Source organism: Geotrypetes seraphini, chromosome 6 (genome assembly GCF_902459505.1).
Source record: "Geotrypetes seraphini chromosome 6, aGeoSer1.1, whole genome shotgun sequence".
Taxonomy (NCBI): domain Eukaryota; kingdom Metazoa; phylum Chordata; class Amphibia; order Gymnophiona; family Dermophiidae; genus Geotrypetes; species Geotrypetes seraphini.
Genome location: NC_047089.1, coordinates 211,687,059 through 211,709,001, shown reverse-complemented (window position 1 = coordinate 211,709,001; position 21,943 = coordinate 211,687,059). Strand labels below are relative to the sequence as shown.

The 21,943-nt window shown below is 43.6% G+C and overlaps 1 protein-coding gene across 1 annotated transcript; it reads right to left on the bottom strand.

The window, feature by feature from the left end:
• Positions 1-930: 930 nt before the first annotated feature.
• On the bottom strand, positions 931-21,624 carry LOC117362947 (neuropeptide FF receptor 1-like). The gene is made up of 3 exons (XM_033950035.1): positions 21,315-21,624; positions 16,666-16,765; positions 931-2,352 (listed from the first exon to the last, which is right to left on the bottom strand). The coding sequence occupies exons 1-3, from the start codon at positions 21,622-21,624 to the stop codon at positions 1,473-1,475; spliced, it is 1,290 nt and encodes a 429-aa protein (XP_033805926.1). The 3' UTR covers positions 931-1,472.
• Positions 21,625-21,943: the final 319 nt, after the last annotated feature.

The following is a 21,943-nucleotide window of genomic DNA, read 5'->3' as shown; positions in this document are numbered from 1 at the left end:
GGGGCACCACGGGACATGTGGGAAATGCCAATGGTGCTCCTCCACTATTGTAGAAGACATTTGGGAGGTCCCAGGCAGGGAACGGACCCTAAAATCTAGGTTTCAGACTGACTGTAACACTCAAGGGGTAGTGTATGCGATAATCTGCCCCTGCGACCTTGTATACATTGGGCGTACCACTAGGAAAATTAAGATACGGCTGACGGAACATAAATCGTGCATACTTAATGAGATACTGCAAGCACCTTTGACGGAACACTGGCTTAAATACAAACATACCATAAACGATTTGAAATGGCGAGTCATTGATAAAGTGAAGGGTTTTGACACTGGGGGAGGTGACAAAGCAAAATTAAATGAGAGCGAGCAAAGGTTCATATTTATGTTAGATACTGTTGCACCGCAAGGGTTAAACAACGAGATCGAGTGGGGATCAGTAATGTAAAAAATTTTTGGGCCTATCAGCTGCAGGGGGGCGGGATTAATATAATCAAGAGAGGGAGGATTTAAATTCCGAGTCTAAGGACGCCGCCACCATCTTTGCTCACAATTCAGTTGGAGTCGGATGACAGCGGCAGCCTTGGTAAGTCTTCATATAAATTTTAAGTATTATGGTGAAGGTATATTTAAAAGTTTTTCAAGAAAAGGGCTAAGCACAATTGTATAGTATAGCTTCTTTTCTGTTGTCACACAGGGAGACCCTTGATAAAGCACCTTCTCGTGCGAAACATGTCGGGTCTGACTCCCAGGTTTGGCTGAGATAAGTATTGAACAGCTTTTTTACACGTATTTATTGCAAAAGAAATATATTTATTAACAGCACAAAATGAAAAACTAAATGAACATAAAAGAAATCAAATTGACAGCCAATGATGAAGTGCCACAACAAACTTCCCACAGTATAAAATTATTACAGTGGTGGAGAGGTGGGGCTGAGGCGTCTTTTTGAACTAAAAAATATATTAACACTTTACAAATCCAGTACTTATTGAGAGAAGTTATACAAAATACATACTGGCACCATTCTGGACAGACCTGTATATGTATATGTTGCTGTATTTTTATTATGGATGTTTGGTTGTAATCAGCATAGAATTGTCGGATATGCAGACTACAAATTTGTGAAATAAATAAATAAATAAATAACTTTATATACAGTATACTGTAGTAAATTTACCGTGTCCAAAGAATGTTCTTTGCAGGTGTTGCAATCACAAAAAATCCTCTGCAAGTAGCTGTATGCCAGATGAAACTAATAGTCGGGTAGTCAACATTTATGCAAATATTAAACTTAGCACTATGTTTGCTTTCCTCTCCACAGTCTTCCAGAACCTGGGATCCCTTTGGAAATAATGAAGTCACTCTGAAGTGAAACAGTTGGTGACCTTCCTATCAGAAGATCCATGATTGCTCCTGTAGAATCTGAATCGTTCTTCCACAATATATAGAGGTTGGGATGGAGAAACTCTGTTTCATGCATCCCATGCTTTACAGACGCCATTAAAAGGGGTGATTTTATCGATGTCCTCAAGGTGAAGTGCTTGTTTCAAAACTTGCCCATTTTGCACCACACAAGGCCTGCCCTTGGACAGTTTTTTCAGACAGGTAGAATCGGAGGACTCTCCATCGGTGAAGACCTTGTTCCGCATTCCGAAGCTGATATTCCCTGGGATCCTCTCACAGTACGTTTCATGATGTTTCATCCTATCACAGCACAGATGGACCCTGAAAGCGGCCTGAAAACCTCTCTTGAAGTTTTCATTGAAGTAGCCGTAGATGATGGGATTCACGCTGCTATTAGAGAAGGCCAACCAGTGGGAAAAGGGAAACATATATCCTGTCAATAAGTTTATCTGAGCATCGTCTAGGCTGGCATAATCCGTAAACAACATTAAAGTCCACAAGGGCAGCCAGGACAACATAAAGAGGAGAGCAACCATAATCAGCATCTTAATAACTTTGATTTTCTTCTTCGACACGGCATTGCTTCTTTCTTGATTGTCTTGTAGATGTTCACTTACAGGGCCTGAGGACTTGTACAGCTTAATTCCAATTCTACCATACATAATGATAATTAGAGTTAAAGGGGCAACATAGATATGTGCAAACAGAACTGTGGTGTAAATCTTGCGCATTTCACTGTCTGGCCACGCTTCATAGCAGGAGTACAAAGGGTAGGTGTGGTTGTCATGGCTGCTAACCACCATATAATGGTCTTCTACCCGAGCAACTGTGAGCATAACTGCCGACGGACACATGATGGTAAAGGCCAGAACCCAGATAATAATGATGGTGTTGATGGCCTTGAGCAGTGTCAGCTTTGATTTAAAAGGATAGACGATGCAGCGAAACCTGTCGGAAAATTAAAACAGCAGTTTAAATATATTGAAACGTGATACGTTCCTTTCTGATACACAGAGGGGCATTTTCAACATGATATAAATCCAAGTTTGCAGACCACATATAAAATCCCCCTCCATTAAATAACTAACACTGGCTTTTTTTTTTTTTTTTATCAATTTTCAAATTTACATATCAAGTATCCACTTGTAAAGTTGAAGAAAAGCAAACAATTAACACTCTGCTATTGAAATGCAAGCTATCAAAAGAAATAAAACAGGTAACTTGACTTCAGCTCAAGTCCTCAAATTAGATCCAAGATTAGATATAGCGAGTTAAGACATTATAATATTAAGACATTATAAAGAAAATAAGGTCCCTTGGCTGAGGGAGGATATCACTTAATATTCAAACTGCACTCAAAGTTTCCCTTCATTCATTCGAGCTCCTGCCAGGAAGGCTGTCAGTTGGAAAGGTTCAAAGAAAATATATTTTTTCATACCCTATTGTATTATGGGTAATGAAGAAAAAAAGTCCCTCCAAGAGAGATAACCCCTGGCTTTAACATAAGAAATTCACGCCTCCTTTTTTGTGTGTCCCGTGCCAAATCTGGAAACATTAATATTTTATAGCCAAGAAATTCTTTCTGCTTGTTCTTGAAGAGCCTAAGAACCAGTTTTTATCTGGTGCAAGAGCTACTGTAATAAGTAATGTTGCCGCCAATGCGGTCTCTTGATCAGAAAGTTCCAGCATTGCTGATACATTGAGCAGTTGATTATCTTCCTGCAAATGTGGTTGCTGTTCATTACTTTTTAGTGGCAAATAATAGAAATGAGCAAATGATAGCAACTTAACCTCTGAAACTCCCAGAGTCTCCATCATATAACATTTTAACATATCCCTAGGAGTCACAGCCGCTATCCTAAGAAAGTTAATCAATTGCAAGTTATTATTACGAGAAAAGTTTTCTAGAGACTCCAGTTTTCTGCGTAGATTTAAATTATCTTTTACTAACGTTTCACTAAGTTGTTTAGAAACCTTTAGTTCTTGTTGAATATTCACTATGGAATTCTTTGAATCATCCATTTCAACCCTCAAATTCTTAATATCAGTTTCTTGGGGTTTAAGTCTACCATCTAGCTGTAGAAGCTGAGGTTTTATAGATTTAGCCAGATCAGCCACGAGGTCCCAAATAGAGTCCAGAGTTACCTCCCTGGGCTTTTCTATAATGCAAGAAACTTTATCAGCTTGAATAATCTCACCAGCTTAAAGCAGTTCCTGGCTGTCTCTCTCCTGGATTCGGTTTGCCCCAGAAGTTGTTGAATCCTCAGTTTCTCCCGGGCTCTCCTGAAGATACAGGGAGTCCGTCTCCATGCTCTCCTCCGTGTTCTTCCTGGCCTCCGAGGGGAGGTGCAAACCGAACACCGGTAGCTCCTCCACTCGCGGGAAGCTAGTGATCTGAGGAGATGGGGGAGGTGCCCTTGCGTCAGGGCTTAATGTTGCCTCCAAGCCCAGGAAATCGCCTCAGTCTCGCCCCTCCGAGGCGTCTTCATAAGGGATACCAACGCTGCTGGGATATCCTGCATACAGCGCAGGAGCTCTTCAATATTGCCAAAAGAGGGTATACCAGAGCGCCGTGAGGCTCCAGCGGTGCTGTGGCCTCTCCTCTTCGGCATGATGCAGGTAAGAAAAGCTTCCTTGAGGGGTTTGCAATATTTATTTAAGCGAGCTCACGCAGCGTGTAGCTCAGCTTAACTGACCATCAGCCATCTTGGATCCCCTCCCCCAGCTTCATTTCACTAATGCTGGCTTTTACAAAGCTGTAGTAGAGGTTTCTACCGTGGGCTGGCGAAGTCAATGTGCCAATGCTCATAGAATTCCTAAGAGCGGCTGGGGTGAACCTCCTATTGACAGTATGTTGTTGATCGTGGGTAAATTTGTTGTCTACACTGATCTCTGTTACGATTGTGCTTTGTTTTGTTGTACATTGTTCTTTTTAGTGCTCCTTTCAATGTTTTTGTAACTGCTGCATTCCTAATAAAAATAGATTTTAAAAGAACGTCTATGAGCGTCGGCGCATTTACTTTGCCGGCCTATGGGTAGAAACCTCTACTGCAGCTTTGTAAAAGGAGCCCTAATTTTTTCGAAGAGCTTCTTAATTTTTTTCAAAGGATGTCAAGGGTCAAATTGAACTTAAAAAAAAAAAGAAAGTCAAAATGCTAACTGCACTAGGCTCCTTGTTCTGTATTCTCAAACTCATGCAAAAAGATAAAATTTCCATGTTGCAATTCTCTAGCAATAGAATACTTTGCAAAAATTCTTAAATTCATAAATTCTTCAATCTCGTATCTTTCCACATAGCACCCAACATGGTACTATGTTTCACCAATAAGTGCAAATGAAAAATGCACAAAAACCAGCCATTGGGACATAGGAGGGGCCAACATTCTTAGCAGACTAGCCACACAGTCATCCCAGCAGAGCAATGGGGCACCTCAGCACACACTGCAATGAACTTCATTTAAAAGGGAACTTCATTTGAAAGGTCCCAGGTACACATCTCACCATAACCCCTGTACATTGTTCGGCGAGCCCTCCAAAACTCACCCAAAACCTACCATACCCAACTGTATACCACCCCATTAGCCCTTATGCCTGCAACAGTAGTCTTTAGGTTGGTTCTGTATGGCTCAACTTTCCATCACAAGTACAATAGTTAAAAAGGGATATGGGCCTGGGTCCCCATCTCTGTGGTCCATTATACCACCCACTAGGCTACTCCAGAGACCTGCTTGCTGTTCTAATAAGACTGGCCATAACATCTGAAGCTGTCATACAGGCTGGTATGTACTTTCATTCACATCTTTGGGGGGTGGGAGAGATCCATGTCTTCTTGCCTCCAGTGGTCATTTGGACAGTGTGGCCACCTTTTTGACACTTATTTGTTATTAAAGCAGGTCTAGCCGCAAACATCCAAGTTTTGCCCCTTGAGATTTAGATACACTGCAAACAGCATAGAAAACCATCTCAACAATGTGTTTTGAAAATAGCGAATGGGATGTTTTAGTGAACAAAACGTCCAAATGCCACTTTAGGACATTTTTTTTAAATGCTTTTCTCTTTTGAAAATGAACCCCATAGTAGTAAAGGTTATAAAAATGGGTTGTTGATAAAACATTTGAATTGGAATCTAATATTTCATTTGGCCAATTCTTGGAGGTATTTCAAATGCCCATATCGGTTCTGGAGAACATTGGAATCCTAGGGCTGTTAAGCCCTAACACATGCTTAGTACCCACAAAAGTGCATTTTATGTTTCCCTATTTGCACGCACTAAGCATGCAGCACTTTTTTTATTATTATTATTTTCTGGAGGGGGGGTGTTGAGGCAGAGAATGAGTATAGATTAGAGGTCTCAAACTCGTGGCCCGGGGGCCACACGCGGCCCGCCAGGTCCTATTTTGAGGCCCTCGGTATATTTATCATAATCACAAAAGTAAAATAAACCGTTTTGATCATATGTCTCTTTACCTATAAATTACAATATTATTATTAAGACTTAGCCAAAAGGAAAGATTTATAAACTATAAAGAGTTTTACCTCATACAAAATTGTCATTTCTTTAATAAGAAGAAATTAACTATTCTTTCTGCGGCCCTTCAAGTACCTACAAATCCAAAATGTGGCCCTGCAAAGGGTTTAGAGTTTGAGACCACTGGCAGCGGTCTCAAACACGCGGCCCGCGGGCCACATGTGGCTCTCCAAGTTTTATATGCGGCCCGCGGTCTGGACTGGATCATTCCCTTCCTTTTGGAGCAGCAGCGGGTCTGGCCGGTTCATTCCGTTCAAAGCCGCGGGTTGGCGGCTCCTTGCGCTATTCACTCCTGCATCGGAAGCCTCTCTGACATCAGAACATCAGAGAGGCTTCAGACGCAGGCGCGGATCTCGCAAGGAGCCGCCACCCGCGGCTTTGAATGGAATGAGCCGACCAGACACGCTGCTGCTCCAGTGGCGTACCAAGGGGGGGGGGGGCGGTCCGCACAGCTGGTCACCCTCCACTGTTCTTCCTAGAGTGCGGCTCTAAGCAGGGGTGCCCAACTGCTTCCCTTCCCTTCTCACCGCTGCCATCGGGGAACAGGCCGGCACCATGCTCTTTTAACTCCCTGCTTTTCTCGCCGCCCGACCTCAATTCTGACGTCGAGAGGACGTTCTGGCTAGCCAATCGCTGCCTGGCTGCCCGGAACGTCCTTTACGACATTAGAATTGACATCGGGCGGCGAGAGTTTGTCGGTCCCGTGGAGATCTCGGCCTGTTCCCGATGGCGGCAGCAGCAGCAGCAGCCTATTCCCCGGCGGCGGTGGCATGGAGGAGGGCAGGAAGGAAGAAAGAAAGAAGGGGGGGCAGGGAGCCAGAAGGAAAAAAGAAAGAAGGGGGGACAGGGAGCCAGAAGGAAAAAAGAAAGAAGGGGGGGACAAGGAGCCAGAAACAAAACAAAAAATGGAACAAGGAATCAGAGAAAGACAGACATAGAAAAAGAAAGAAAAAGTTGGGGGAGGGAATGAGGTCTGGAGGAGAGGAAGCATACAGGAGGCTGAAAGAAGAGAAGAAATATTGGATGCACAGTCAGAAGAATAAAGTGCAACCAGAGACTGATAAAATTACCAAACAAAGGTAGAAAAATGATTTTATTTTCAATTTAGTAATAGAAATGTGCCAGTTTTGAGAAAGAAAAGATATTAAACTTTAAATGTGAGTGCTGCAGAAAAAATAGAGTACTTGGAGGGCCGCAGAAAAAATAGTTAATGTCTTATTAAAGAAATGACAATTTTGCATAAGGTAAAACTGTTAAAGGAAAGTTTTATAAACTATAAAGAGTTTAACCTCATGCAAAATTGTCATTTCTTTAATAAGACATTAACTATTTTTTTCTGCGGCCCTCCAAGTACCTACAAATCCAAAATGTGGCCCCGCAAAGGGTTTGAGTTTGAGACCACTGCTCTATAGGGTTCTCAACCCTGCCCTGGAGGACAACCAGCCAGTAGGGTTTTCGAGATAGCCCTAATGGATATGAATGAGAGAGAGATTTGCATTTAATGGAGGTGATAGGCATGCAGATCTGCTCCACGCTTATTCATTAGGGCTGTCCTGAAAACCTGACTGGCTGGTGGTCCTCCAGGACAGGCTTGGGAACCACTTCTCTAGTTTATATAAGGCAGGCAAAGCCTTTGTAGCCATCCCAGAAGGGCATGCTGTAACACAATGGTACCCACTTCCTTTCTGTACTGACATGATATAGTCTTGAAACCAGGAGCATACCACAATAGCAAGGGTCCTAAAGAGATCTTACACACATAAAAATATCCATATCATAATCCGTGGCATGAAAGTAAATATTAAGAAAAAAAAAACCCAGAAGTCAGTCACTTATATCAAATTGAATGAGATCACTCCGCTGGACTGAAGACCGAAGCTCCAACAAATTAGTGGCTAATCAGCATTGAAACAGAATCTTAAAAACCTTTTCAATATTTCCTAGATGGAGACTGTGGCATCTGGATGAAGCATTTGTTCTTTACATTTGTGAGCTCCATGAACTGGTAAATTTATGAGATTCTCCAAAGCAGACCGTTGAAGTGCTGAAACACTGCCGGTAGTATAGTGGGTGTCAGAGGTGTTGAGGCTTACTGCACATCTTACGGGAACAGAGCTCTCACTCTGCAATTTAAATTCATTGTAGCAGTTTGCATAGGTTATTTCGATGGCTGTACAAAGGTGATTCATTTCAGCACACTGGAGCTTCTATCTTCAGTCCAGTGGAACTGATCTTATCCAATTTCCCCCCCTCCCCCCGGCCCCTTTTTACAAAACAATGGGAGTGGTTTTTAGTGTCGGGAGAAGCGCAGAGCATTCAGCGCACTTGCCTGCGCTAAAAACCGCTTCCACAGTTTTGTAAAAGGGGGGCTTAATGGATCTGACCAATCGGAATGTTAGGCTACTCCAGTGCATCCCAGAGGCCTAAGATTCCGGTTGGCCCAGGTGCCTAAGGATGTCAGGGGATGTCTCGGAGGGTGGGTGGGGGGTTCGATGTCTTGAGGGGGTGAGGGGTTTCTGGCAGGAGGAAATGGGCATCCTTCCTGCCAGAGGATGTCAGGGTGGTGGCGGCAGGAGAAATTGGGTACTCCTTCTGCCACAGACATACGGGGGGGGCGGCTTTGGGGATTCCAGCAGGAGGGACTGGGTATCCCTCCTGCTGGTAGTCTTTGAGGGGGGGGGCACAGCCCTGATCATATCAGCAGCTGCGTCTATCTGAAATGTAGATCAGAATTTTGCTGGCCTACATTTCAGATACCTATCGCGGCCCTAGGGAGACGTCTAAGGCCACCTAACCGTGCCTAAGGCCACTTCTGGGTGAAACCATGCCCAGGTGAGCTTAGGAAATAGCATGCAAAGTTTATGCTGTGCTCTGCGCCATAAGAATACACTTTTCCTGTCTGTACCATAATTTAAAGCTGATGATGTCACGAAAAAGGGCCTCTATACATCTTCATGATACAAAAATTGCAAGTACTTGCAGGCCAATAACCCCTACTCCACACTCCTGGTAGGCTAATGGCCAAAAATCTTTCCACTCAGTCCATCCAAGGCAAAATATGATAGAAAACATAATCACCCTAGGTTAAAAAATTTGCCAAAACCTTCACTTACCTTGAACCTTCACTCAAAGACTAATTCAGTAGGGGGCAGAAATAATCCTTAGTTGCTCCTACCCCAGCATTGCCATCTTGAAAAATGTTAATGCCTGACCCTTAGCAGTATGTTCCAACATATTATTAAGGGTCAGACAGTGTCATTTCATTTGAGAATAGCACAGTCAAGGCAGAATCACACAGAATTCACTTTTGCCCCCACTAGAACCCCCAAGATTATTAAAGTAAGTGGTAAGTGAGGCTAGAAGTGGAGTCCAACAGAGGGTGAGCTTCCTTTTTTTCCCCTTGGAAGCAGGGCTTAGTGTAGGGAGACACTTTTGTGCACCTAGTAGCATTGGGTGGGGGATGTGGAGAAGAGAGCATGGAGCAGATCATTGGGCCACCAGGGATTCTCTATCAAAGTGGGAAGGCACAAGGAGAGCTTCTCATTTGGTTTTCAAGACTGGTTCTTTCAAGATAGTCCCTGGAAGCATTGACTTCTATGCTGTTGAGAACTGGTAATCCTAAGGAGAGTGTTTGCTACCTCTCCACAAACATACCTAATATTCATCCAGCATTGCATGGTAAAAGAGTTAATGCAAGCCATATTAGCCCTTTCACATAATAATGAATTGATTTTTTTATGCAATGCAGCTCATTATTACTACCATGGGTTACGGCTGTTTTAATTTATATTACAGCTGTGGTAAAGTAGTTTAACATGTATTAATAGTCCAATAATGCACATTGTCACCCGCACGCTCAGGGCAATGTGTCCAGGACTGAGGGGACAAGAATTTTCCCTTGTGAGCCGCGGAAGGCTCCACAAGGAAGGGAAAAAGCAAACTAGTTTAGAATATGGATTTTGCCCACAAGTCAGGTAAGTCTTTCAGGAAAACCAGGACTGGATTTATTTGTGTTGCATAACAGTGAAACCAAAAACATAAAAAAACAATTGTCAGGAATTTCAACCAAGCAATCCAGTCTTCCAAAACCTTGAGCTTCAATATCATACCCAATAAAGTCTTTCAATTCACATAACAAAAATTGCTCTGAATTCATCAATGAGCATCAGTTTAAAGTTCTTTAAAAAAAAAAACTAACAAAAGAAAAACAGTTCATACAAAAACTTAAGTAATAGAAATCCTCTTTAGGCAGTTTCCTTACTTGCCTTGAAGAGACACACTTCCATGGGTTGAGAATCCAGCTGAACCTCTGCACTTGGTTATAACTCCAATTCCATGGCTTGTGGAACTTCAGAGAGGTCAGGAGTTATCCCAGCACCAGCTTCAGCAAACTCCATGCACTTAGGGGTTTGTTGGTCCTGCAGAGCTCTCAGCCCTGAGCTAGGCTGCCAGTACTTTTCCTGAGACTGTTCTCCTTCTCTACAGTTCTCCCTCTGCCTTTCCAACTGCTCAGACCTGAGATTAAGGAACTTGCAACCCCGCCCAACCTTCCCAGGTGCAAAGCATTTCCGGTCACAAGACCTGGGAAGTTGAGGGGGAGGGGAAGTCTGTAGCTCAACCCCTAAGCTCCCTCTGCTGGCCTTAGTGAAAATAGCAGGCGAAAAGGGAAACTGTTCTTTAGCTTGAGCAGAATGGGCACTAACTGCTCCAGGCATAGGCCTTATACTAGGGCCAGTCCTAGCAGGCCTACCTCGCATACCACAACATACTTTAAAAAAATTCTTACAGCTAAGAACATAAGATCATAAACATTGTCATACAGGGACAAACCGAAAGTCCATCAAGCCTAGTATCCTGTTTCCAACAATGGCTAAACCAGGTCACAAATACCTGGCAAAATCCCAAAACAGTAAAACAGATTGTATGCTGCTCATCTCAGAAGCAGTGGATTTTCTCAAGTTCATCTTAATAATTGCTTTTAGATCTTTATTATAGGAACTTGTCCAAACTTTTTAAAATCTTGCTACACTAAGAACATAAAAATAGCCAATCTCACAGTGGTCTCACAGTGGCCAATCTAGGTCACTAGTACCTGGCCAAAACCGAAGGAGTAGCAATATTCCATGCTACTGATCCAGGGCAAGCAGTGGCTTCCCTCATATCTTTCTCAATAACAGACTATTGACGTTTCCTCCAGGAAATTGTCCAAACCTTTCTTAAAACCAGCTACGCCTGGGATCTCAAAGTCCCTCCTTGAGGGCCGCAATCCAGTCGGGTTTTCAGGATTTCCCCAATGAATATGCATTGAAAGCAGTGCATGCACATAGATCTCATGCATATTCATTGGGGAAATCCTGAAAACCCGACTGGATTGCGGTCCTCAAGGAGGGACTTTGAGAACCCTGAGCTACGCTATCCGCTTTTACCACAACCTCTGGCAATGCGCTCCAGAGCTTAACTATTCTCTTGAGTGAAAAAAAAAAAAAAAAATTCCTTCCTATTGGTTTTTAAAGTATTTCCCTGTAACTTCATTGAGTGTCCCCTAGTCTTTGTAATTTTTGATGGAGTGAAAAATCGATCCACTTGTACCCATTCTACTCCAATCAGGATTTTGTAGACTTCAATCATATTTCCCCTCAGCTGTCTATTTTCCACACTGAAGAGCCCTAACCTTTTATTTGTTTCTCTGGAAATGAATTCCAAAGCTCATCATAAAATGCATTGTTAGTCCAATAAAAAAGGTATTACCTTATTTTCTTTGGGTTTTTTTTTGTTTGTTTGTTTTATTTCTATATATTACTTTCAGTGAAGAAATGTTTTCTCCAATTTCTTATAAAACTACTATTGAGTGGCTTCATTGCATTTCCCCTAGTTCTTGCACTTAAGTAAGAGTAAACAAACTATTCACATATATATCTGTTCCACTCCACTCAACATTTTATAGACCTCTATTACAACTTCTCTCAGCCATCTCTTCTCAAAATTGAGAGCCCTAACCTCTTTAGCCTTTCCTCATAGAGAAGTGATCCCATTTTTATAACCCTTATCTGTACCTTTTCTAATTCTGCTATATCTTTTTTTAGAAGCGGTGACCAAAATTGCACATAGTATTCGAGATAAAGTCACACCATGGAGCATCAGAAAGGCATAATAATAATAATTTTATTCTTATATACCGCCAAAGCCATAATAGTTTGAGGCGGTTTACAACAAGAAGTACTGGACAATCAGAGAAATAGTCACAATATAAAGTCATTAAATGCATGCATACAGAATAGAAGTAAGAACATTAAAGTTCATAGGTTACAAATCGATTAAACAATTTCGTTTTTACTGATTTTCTAAATCTAAAGTAGGATGAGGAATGCATAAGGGGAGAGTGTGGCACAGTGGTTAAAGCTACAGCCTCAGCACCCTGAGGTTGTGGGTTCAAACCCACGCTGCTCCTTGTGACCCTGGGCAAGTCACTTAACCCCCATTGCCCCAGGTACATTAGATAGGTTGTGAGCCTGCCAGGACAGATAGGGAAAAATGCTTGAGTACCTGAATAAATTCATGTAAACCGTTCTGAGCTCCTCTGGGAGAACATTATAGAAAATTGAATAAATAAAAAAATAATAATGTTACCCAGCCAATCGTTCCATTTACCTGCCTGGAAAGCGAGGGTTCTGACCAGGAATCTTTTATAACGGCAGGTCTTTATTGTTGGATAGATGAACATATGAATTCTACGTGTGGGCCTAATAGAACAATCCAAATTAAATTGAGAAACCAAGTACGTAGGGGCCAAACCAAATATAGATTTAAAACAAAGACAGAAAATTTTGAACAAAACTCTTGCTTCCAGGGGCAGCCAGTGTAGTTTTTGATAGTAGGGACTTATATGTTCCCATTTTTTTAAACCAAAAATCAGTTTTGTTCTCTATTCCTTTCCTAATAATTCCTAACATTCTTTTTGGTTTTCTTTAAAAATAGATCTAGAGACTTCCTTGGTTTCCATGTTCAAATTTTTCCTGATGTTTCGAGATAAACTCAAAAGAGAAGAAGGAAATTTTTATTATTGAAACCAGGAGTGACCCGGATTGGGGGTTTCTTTTTCCTTAGATACCCTTGTAAATGTGTAATCAGATATTCTACTTTTAAATATATTTTCTTTGAACCGGCTCATCTGACGGCTTTCCTTTCTATGAAGCGCTTTGAAAAAGGAGAAATATCTGTGCCCAAATAATAATTTAAGCTCTCTTTCAGCAACAGATAATGTGATTTGGTTTGATTGTATATTGTAGTTTATTCACTCCTAATTCTTAAGTCTTGGATCCAATTTTGAGGACTATTGTGTGATTAAGATGAGGAATATATTTCTTATGTAGTTTTGGTTTATTTTCAGGATTGAAAGTAATTAATATTATGTTTTCTTGATTGCACTTTCTGTACAAGATGAGATGCTTGTTAAATAATTTGAAAACTTATAAATAAATAAATTTTTTAAAAAACATTCTATTTGTTTTCTTAGCCATCACTGCCCTCTGAACTAGAGAGCTGCACGGGAACGGGGACGATGGGAATCCCATGGGAATCCCGTGGGACCTGCAGGGATCCCGCAGGTTCCCCCTTCGGGTCACGGGGATCCCATGGGGACGCCCCCTAGGGTCGTGGGGATCCCGTGGGGACGCCCCCTAGGGTCACGGGGATCCCGTGGGGATGCCCCTTGTACTCTCAGGGATCCCACGGGGTTCAATGCAAGGCTCATCTGATTTTCCTACCTGCCCTGCTGCGAGGCTCGTCTTCCATTTCCTGCCTGCCTTGCTGCAGCACACAGAGCCAATCGGAAGTCTTCCCCAATGTCAGATTAAGCAAAGCCCTCCCTTCCTCCGACGTCAGCGCTGACATCGGAAAGACTTCTGGTCGGCTATGTGCGGCAGGGCAGGTAGGGAAAAGGCAGTGGCATACCAAAAGAGGGGCAGTCCGCCCCGGGTGCAGCCATGGGGGGGGGGTGCACAGCCGGCCAGGTCCCCTTACCTTTGTGGCACTTCCCCCGACCGACCGACAACAGGCCCTGCTGACAAACCTCCCTGTCCTGTATCCGCGAATCTAAATTACCTTCTTACAGCAACTTCAATACTCCAGCTGCTGTAAGAAGGTAATTTAGATTTGCGGCTACAGGGCAGGGAGGTTTGTTGGACCGGGCCTGTTCTGTTGTCGGTCGGGTGGGGAAGCGCCACAAAGGTAAGGGGCAGGGAGGGAGAAAGGGAGGAAAGGTGGAGTGGAGAAGGAAAGATGCTTAAGAGAAATGGGTAAAACTGAGGGGGGAGAAGGACACTGAAAGCACTGGGGAAGACAAAGGGGTGGAAAAGGACGCTGAAAAGACATGGGAAAGACGGGAGGGGGGAGAAGGACGCTGAAGGACATGGGGAAGACAGAGTGGGGAGAAAGACGCTGAAAGCAAATGGGGAAGACAAAGGGGTGGAGAAGGACGCTGAAAGGACATGGGGAAAATGGTGGGGAGAAGGACGCTGAAAGGACATGGGGAAGATGGTGGGGAGAAGGACGCTGAAAGGACATGGGGAAGACAGAGGGGGGAGAAGGACACTGAAAGCACATGGGGAAGACAGAGGGGGGAGAAGGACACTGAAAGCAATTGGGGAAGATGGGGGGGGGAGAAGGACGCTGAAAGGAAATGGGGAAGAGAGAGTGGGGAGAAGACGCTGGCAAGGAAGAAGACAGAGATGCCAGTAGCATAATTAACTGAAATAACTATTTCTGAAGTTTATAGGGACGGGAACTTAATGTTATGATGATTAAAGATAAGGAATTGTAAACAGAAAAATACTCTGCATTTTTTTAAACTTCCCTAAGTCTCCTTTGGTATCTTCTGTTGAGATGGTTCGCAAATATATGCAAGAAGTTTTGAAAATTCTATCAGAGCACCATATTTGACATCATCATTATCACTTGATTCAGTATTTGTGCAAGAAAGGAATCCATCTATTATGAATGTAACAGAATTTCTGGAATCTTCCCTTGAGGTGGTAACTCAGAGGACCACTTTGTTGGTGACTTTTGCTCTAAAATTGGATCAGTCTCTGGTATTTAAGTCTTATTTCTGCGTTATTGATGAAAAACATGTATCGGCTCAAACACTTAATATATCTAAAAAATACTCAGAAAACACAACAGGAATTCTTGGCATTAAGGCCTAGATCCCAGGCGTTGGGTCTAGAATTACTTTACGGTTTTGCTGCTCTTGTGTAATACAATGAAATTAAGGCCCAAATTCTGTAACCAGCGCCTAATGTTAGGCGCCTATTTTGGAGGAGCCCAACTAGATAGGCACCTATCTAAATTGAACAACAAGCCCAATTAAGCTTTTTAATCAGCACTAATTGAAACTTAGGTGCCTATCAAGAAAGAGCGATTCTGTAACAAGGTGCCTCTAAAAATTTAGGCGGCCTTCAAAAAAATAGGTGCTATGCATGTTAGGCATGGGCGTGGCTTTGTGTTAGGAGCCTTGTTACAGAATCGCTGCTCTTAACCATTTAGGCGCTCACATGGGCGCCTACATTTTAGCTGTGCCTAAGAGCTGGCCTATTATTGTGTGCCTCCAAAACAGGTGCCGCTCAGCGCGATTCACCAAACAGCACCCAATTGTACTTGAATCGCATTGAACGGTGCCTATATCAGCACCTAACTTTTGGGCGCTTCGTACGGAATTTGCCCCTAAGTTTTCCATGTTTTTTAAGCCTAAGCAATTCATTGAATTTTTAGGGGTCAGAGAAGAATTTAGGGCTCATTTTATCAAGGCGCGCTACGGGGGTTAGCACGTTGGACATTTCATCACGTGCTGACCCCTGCGGCAGCCTAAAATCCTAACGCCTCGTCAATGGAGGCGTTAGGTACTAGCACAGCAGGCGGTTTAACGTGCGGTATTCCGCACATTAAACCGCTACTGCACCTTTGTAAAAGGACCCCTTAGGCTCCAAGTAACTGTTCAAGAAACTACTGGAGGCTGGCTTGGTGAACTGAACTGAAAGGAAGTGTCTATATTCTACATATATTGCCTTTGTTATGTTTCCTTTTCTTGAATCTCCAAGATTGTGGACAAATTGTTTGTTTCCTCTTATTTTCTCTATTGATAAGTTTCTTTGGCCCCTTTTAACAAAGCACGTTAGGGGGTTTTTTTTATCTCCAGCCACTGCAGTAAAAGCTCCAATGCACATAGAATTCCTATGAGTGTCGGAGCTTTTATCGCAGCTGCTGGTGATAAAAAAACCCTAACACAGCTTGATAAAAGGAGGCCTATATTTCTATTGTCACAATATTTTTTTGTGATTGTATAAATAAAGTTTAAAAGGAGAATATTGTCCATTACTTCTTATCCCATGACTTTCTAATTTCCTCATGAATGAGGTACTTTACCAAATGCCTTCTGAAAATCCAAATATGGTTATCTTGGCTAATCAAGAATGTTCTTCCTAATTTCCAAACTTAATCTATACTGTTTCTCGTTTGGTTCCTAATAAAGATGAAGAACAACTGGTTTCCAACCTCATCGAATCCCCCATCATCTTCCTTTATATATTTGAAGGCTGCTATCAAATTTTCTCATTTCCAGGCTGAATACACCCAAATCCTTCGGTTTAACTTCATAGATCATATTATCAAGACCTTGGAATATTTTATTTGGGACAGTGCTAGAACCCCCTCTGCAGGTCTCTTTTCTGTCCACTTCTCACCTGTCCACGGCGATGGCCACCAGTGTAAAAACTGAAGCAGACACTGACATCCCTTGTACGAGGCCACTCATTTTACATAACGCGTTGCTGAATGGCCAGCCTGGAAAAGATAACAATTCTCCATGTTAATATAAAATGGATGGACTCTACAGGGACTGCAGCAGGACACTATCCTAAATTCATGCTATGGCATGAAATTGTGGTCCAATCAGGTTAAGAATGCTTACAATGCATTTTGGAAACCCAGTGCTAGGCTTCCAATATGCTGCAGACCCAGAGAAAGCTTGATGACATAGAAGTAGCAGTTAATTACTTACAAATTAGGGGAAAATCAAACACAGCTATCTTGGTTATTCAATTATGGATTTGGATTTAATTATTTTTGCAGTTGTCTGGGATTTAATTACTTTTCCAAACTCAGATATGCCTAACCAAACTGCTCTATGCCTTAGGAGCTGTCTACTTCATCTTTTCCACAGTGTTTTCAATTGTGCGGTATATGTGCAATGTTTCCTCTAAGCCGCAGGGGTAGGCAATTCCGGTCCTCGAGAGCCGGAGCCAGGTCAGGTTTTTCAGGATATCCACAATAAATATGCATGAGATAGATTTGCATCTCAAGGAATCAGTGCATGCAAATCCATCTCATACATATTCATTGTGGATATCCTGAAAACCTGACCTGGCTCCGGCTCTCGAGGACTAGAATTGCCTATCCCTGCTCTAAGGCATGCATGAGAACACAGACACCTTTCTCCCTGAGAAGCCCATTCCAGACATCCTTCAGGGCCAGCAGTTCCCACACACTACACCCCATGTGATTTTAACTGTGAGGTAGCTAGGGCATGCCTGAAAGGAGAAAGCTGTTGGTGGCCTTCTGTACACTTACAAGTAATAGCATGTTTTTAATAGGACAGTGTGAGAAAACTGAAATTAAGAAGCATGATAATCCTGTTCCTCATCAAAGTTATATTTTGCTAATTATGGTGCATAATTACAGAAACTTGCCATACCGAAATTGCAAGTAAAATGGCCAAGGAGGAGCATGTTGCTCTTTACATCATACAGATTGCGATGAATGTGTGAGATATACCCAAGCAAGCCTGAAAGCCCTAGTGTCAGGGCCAGCTCAAGGGACTTTGGCACCCTGAGCCACCTTTTGCACTGGTGCTTCTCATCCCTGCAATCTGGTATCTCTCTCCCACACAACCTGTGATCTGGTATCTCCCACTATCTCTCTCAAGTTTTCCCCTCCTGCTGGATCAGGCCCTGGCTCAGAACACTGATGAAGAAAGATGCCAAAATCCCAGTCCAGCACCTATCCCTCTAGAAATTTAAAGGTAGACTGGACTAGGATTTTGACACCCTTTATCATAGGTACCCTGGGCCAGGGCCTCACCTGGTCCAAAGATTGAGCTGGCCCTGCCTAGCGTAACATGATTTTATATTAGGAGGCATATAGGGCTTGATTTTACAACGGAATGCCTATGTGAAAAGTTCAAAGAGGCACCTGCATTAACCTATTTTATAAAGTCTCTAATACAATTCCAAGTATTGTACTATTTAGATCATTTCACTCAATTCCAGCTCACTCACAGTATAATCATTGTTCAAATGTATTTCATGAATTGTGTTCAAATCATTAATGATAAATCCTCTCTGTGAACCTTCCCAATATAGTCTCATTTTTAACATCAATTTTCTCTTTTCATTCATCTAACATGAATCATATTTTCTGCTTCCGAGACAAACAAGATCAACAGACATCATAGCATTAGGATTTTCTAACAGGATTGTTCGTTCCTGAAACAGATGCATTATCAAATAAAGAATAATTCATGTTGGATAAATGGAGGTCAATAAGTTAAGTATTTTTCACTGTGTAGAGACACTAGGGTCCTGCTTAAGGGTGCTCGCAGTGACACCAGTGATGTAGCAAGGGGGGTGGGAGGGCAGACCAACCTGGGAGCTGACTTGGGAGGGGGGCACCAGCACTTCCCCTCTTGCCCACCCCCTGTGATGAGATGGGACGGGTCGCTGAAGAGCATCCTGCCACTACCTCTTCAAATCTTTTTAGGCAGCAAGCAGGCTGACCTTCGCGCTGCTCTCACCAGCCTCATTCCTCACTGATGTCACTTCCTGTTCATGGGGTCAGGCAGTGATGTCAGAAGGAAGGCTCAGCCAGTGCAGCCAGCAGGTATTCCAGCCTGCTCGCTGCCAGCAAAGATGTGAAAAGATACGGAGGGGGTGCAGCAATGTCGGGGCGGCCAGGAAGAGCACATGGGGCAGTGATGTCGGGTGCCTCTGCCCCGGGCGCTAACTTCCTTTGCTACGCCACTGAGTGACACCTAGAGACTCTACTAAAATACTGTTAGATAAATACGAGTGGCAACAGCGTTCAGTCTTTTTTTGGCTGCCTAGGGCATAATGCCCAGATATTCAATGCCAGGCCATGTCACAGCACCGACATACGGCATTGAATATCTAGTTATATATAGTATGGCCAGCTATCCCTTATGTACTAAAGAAGGCTATAAAACTGCTGGAGAGGGTGCAGAGACGAGCAACAAAACTAGTAAAATGTATGGAGAAACTGGAATACAAGGATCGACTTAAGAGACTGGGATTGTTCTCCCTTGAGAAAAGGAGACTGCGAGGGGATATGATCAAGACCTTCAAAATACTGAAAGGAATCAACATAATAGAGCAGAAAAAACTATTTACATTGTCCAATTTGACATGGACAAGAGGACACGGAATGAAGCTAAGGGGGGACAAGTTCAGGACTAATATCAGCAAGTTCTGCTTCACTCAGAGAGTGGTGGACACCTGGAATGCTCTCCCAGAGGAGGTTATTGCGGAATCGACTGTCCTAGGATTCAAAAGCAAACTAGATGCACATCTCCTTACGAGAGACATAGAAGGATATGGGTGATTAAAAATTACACCAGGTGTACACCTGGCAGGGCCTCCGTGTGTGCGGATTGCCGGACTAGATGGACCGAAGGTCTGATCCGGAGATGGTGCTTCTTATGTTCTTACTGTAGTTAAGTGTGATCTAGGAAACCGGGCAAAGATAGAATTGAGTTTTATGCGGTCCAATGTAACTTACCTTAGACCCAGAACACCCACAAAATAACCAATTAAGGCCCTCTTTTACTATGGTGCGCTAACCAATAAGCACGCACTAATCGAATTAGCACACGCTAAACTCTAACACATGCATGTTAGTCTAAGGGCGCGCTTATCGGTTAGCACACCTTAGTAAAAGAGGGGGTAAGTCTTTAGGGGGAAATTCTATAACCTGCACCTACATTTAAGCGTCGGTAGGCGCCCTGCCAATGGTCAGAAACGGCAGGGTTGAAGCACTTACCAATGCCTAAATAAAAGACGGCTGAAATGGCAGCTGGAATTGCAGCTAGAAAGCCGCTTTAGGCTGTGGAATGCCACATTAGGCGTGGCCAACTCCCAAAGTGGCATTAGGCGATCTAAAGTGGCTACCCAGCTGCAAATCATGCCAAGATAGGTGGCTGAAATATAGGCCCGGGAAATCCTGGCCTACATGTCAGCTGCCTATCTCTGCCTAGACTGCAACAGCCGATCGTGGTAGGGAAATTCTCTCCTGCCCCATCAACTGAGCGCGATGGGTGCCGGTTACAGAATCACGGCTTTGGGAAATCCCTGACGCTCAGCTGATGGGGAAGGGGGAATTCCACTGCTGCAATCATCTGAGAGCGGCCATGGCAGTGAATCCCCAAACCCCACCAAAAATCAGTCGGCAGGAGAGATGCTGCCACCCCTGCAACATCCCCAGCAGGAGGGATGCCCAATCTCTCCTGTAAGCACCCCCCTAAACACTCCTGAAATCCACCTAGACCCTCCCCCGTACCTTTTTCTAGTAGGCTGGCTAGAGGGATGCCCACTTCCTCTGACAGGCAGGCCTGCCTCTTCTGAATTGGAGTGGCCTTAGGGATCTGACCAATCGGAGTTTTAGGCCACTCCAGTGCATCCCAGAATGCACTCCGGTTGGCCCAAGTACCTAAAGCCCCTCCTATGGGAGAGGCCTTAGGCGCCTGGGCCAATGAAGGCCTTAGGCCCCTCCCCAGTGCATCCCAGGATTAACTGGGAAGGGGAAGGCCCACCATTCGGGAGAAGCGGACCTGCCAGCCAAAGGGAGTAGGCATCCCTCCAGCTGGTCTTCTACAAAAAGGTAGTGGGAGGACCTGGGTGGGTTTTAGGGGCTGGGGGTGTTTAGAGGGGTGCCGGCAGGAGGGATTGGGCATCCCTCCTGCTGGGGATGTTTGAGGGAGGTGCCGACAGGAAGGATTGGACATCCCTCCTGCCGGCTGATTTGTAGTGGGGTTCGGGATTTCCTTGCCGTGGCCGCTCAGCCGATCGCTGTAGGGGAATTCCCCCTCCCCCATCATCTGAGCGGCAGGGACTCCCCAAAACTGCGATTTTGTAACCGGTGCCCAAATATGCACCTACAGTTCATACAAAGTGGGTGCACACTTTTTATATCCCTATGTGGTTATACAATTTTATAAAAGTTATTTTCCACATGTAAAACAAGCTTTACAAGCTGAAAAGCTTTATAAAAATTACCCCCAATATGTGTTATGAAGCATGTAATTAGAGTTAACCAGCCTCACCTGTGATCAGGTTATCCACCAGTGTGGTTGGCACACAGAAGATCCCCACCAGCAGGTCACTGATTGCCAAGTTTAAGATAAAAAGGTTGGTGACGGTGCGCATCCGATTGTTCTTTAAGACGATAAAGCAGACTAGGCTGTTCCCGACCATGCATGAGGCAAAGATTACCAGATAGGATATGATGTAGCTGGCGGCTACAGGAGAAGAGTGCTGATAGTAGGGCGAGTAAGTAAGGTTTCGTCTCTGGCCCACTACTGTCTGGAGTGTTTTATTGACACCTTCTTCCAAGTCTTCCCCAAGAACCTCCATGGCGCCTGCACAAATGAAAGAAAGTATGTGAGAGGCAGTGTTTCCAAACAGGAGAAAGGCAAAGGGTAAATTACACCCATTCAAAATTATTTAACAAGGATAGAGAAGTGTAGCGATAACATTCCGCCTAGATATTATGGTGTGCTGACTGCTCTTGGAAAAATTGTGCCATTTGTGTTATTCTTCCAGAAGGGAGAGAAGAGTGTCTCTATGTCAAAAAAAACAAAAAAAACCCAGTATTGCAGGGGTAAGGAAAAAAAGGCAATATACCGAAGATCTTCTTTGAAAGAGAAAATGGCACTTCCATCCTCTACAGATT

Bases quoted from the DNA above. Each gene is read 5' to 3' on its own strand.
- LOC117362947 (XM_033950035.1), bottom strand. From the start codon at position 21,624: ATGGAGGTTCTTGGGGAAGACTTGGAAGAAGGTGTCAATAAAACACTC. The intron at 16,766-21,314 runs GTGAGGCTGGTT...TATCTTTTCCAG, and splicing joins GGTGGATAACCTGATCACAG to GCTGGCCATTCAGCAACGCG. The intron at 2,353-16,665 runs GTGAGAAGTGGA...ATTTTCCGACAG, and splicing joins GTGGCCATCGCCGTGGACAG to GTTTCGCTGCATCGTCTATC.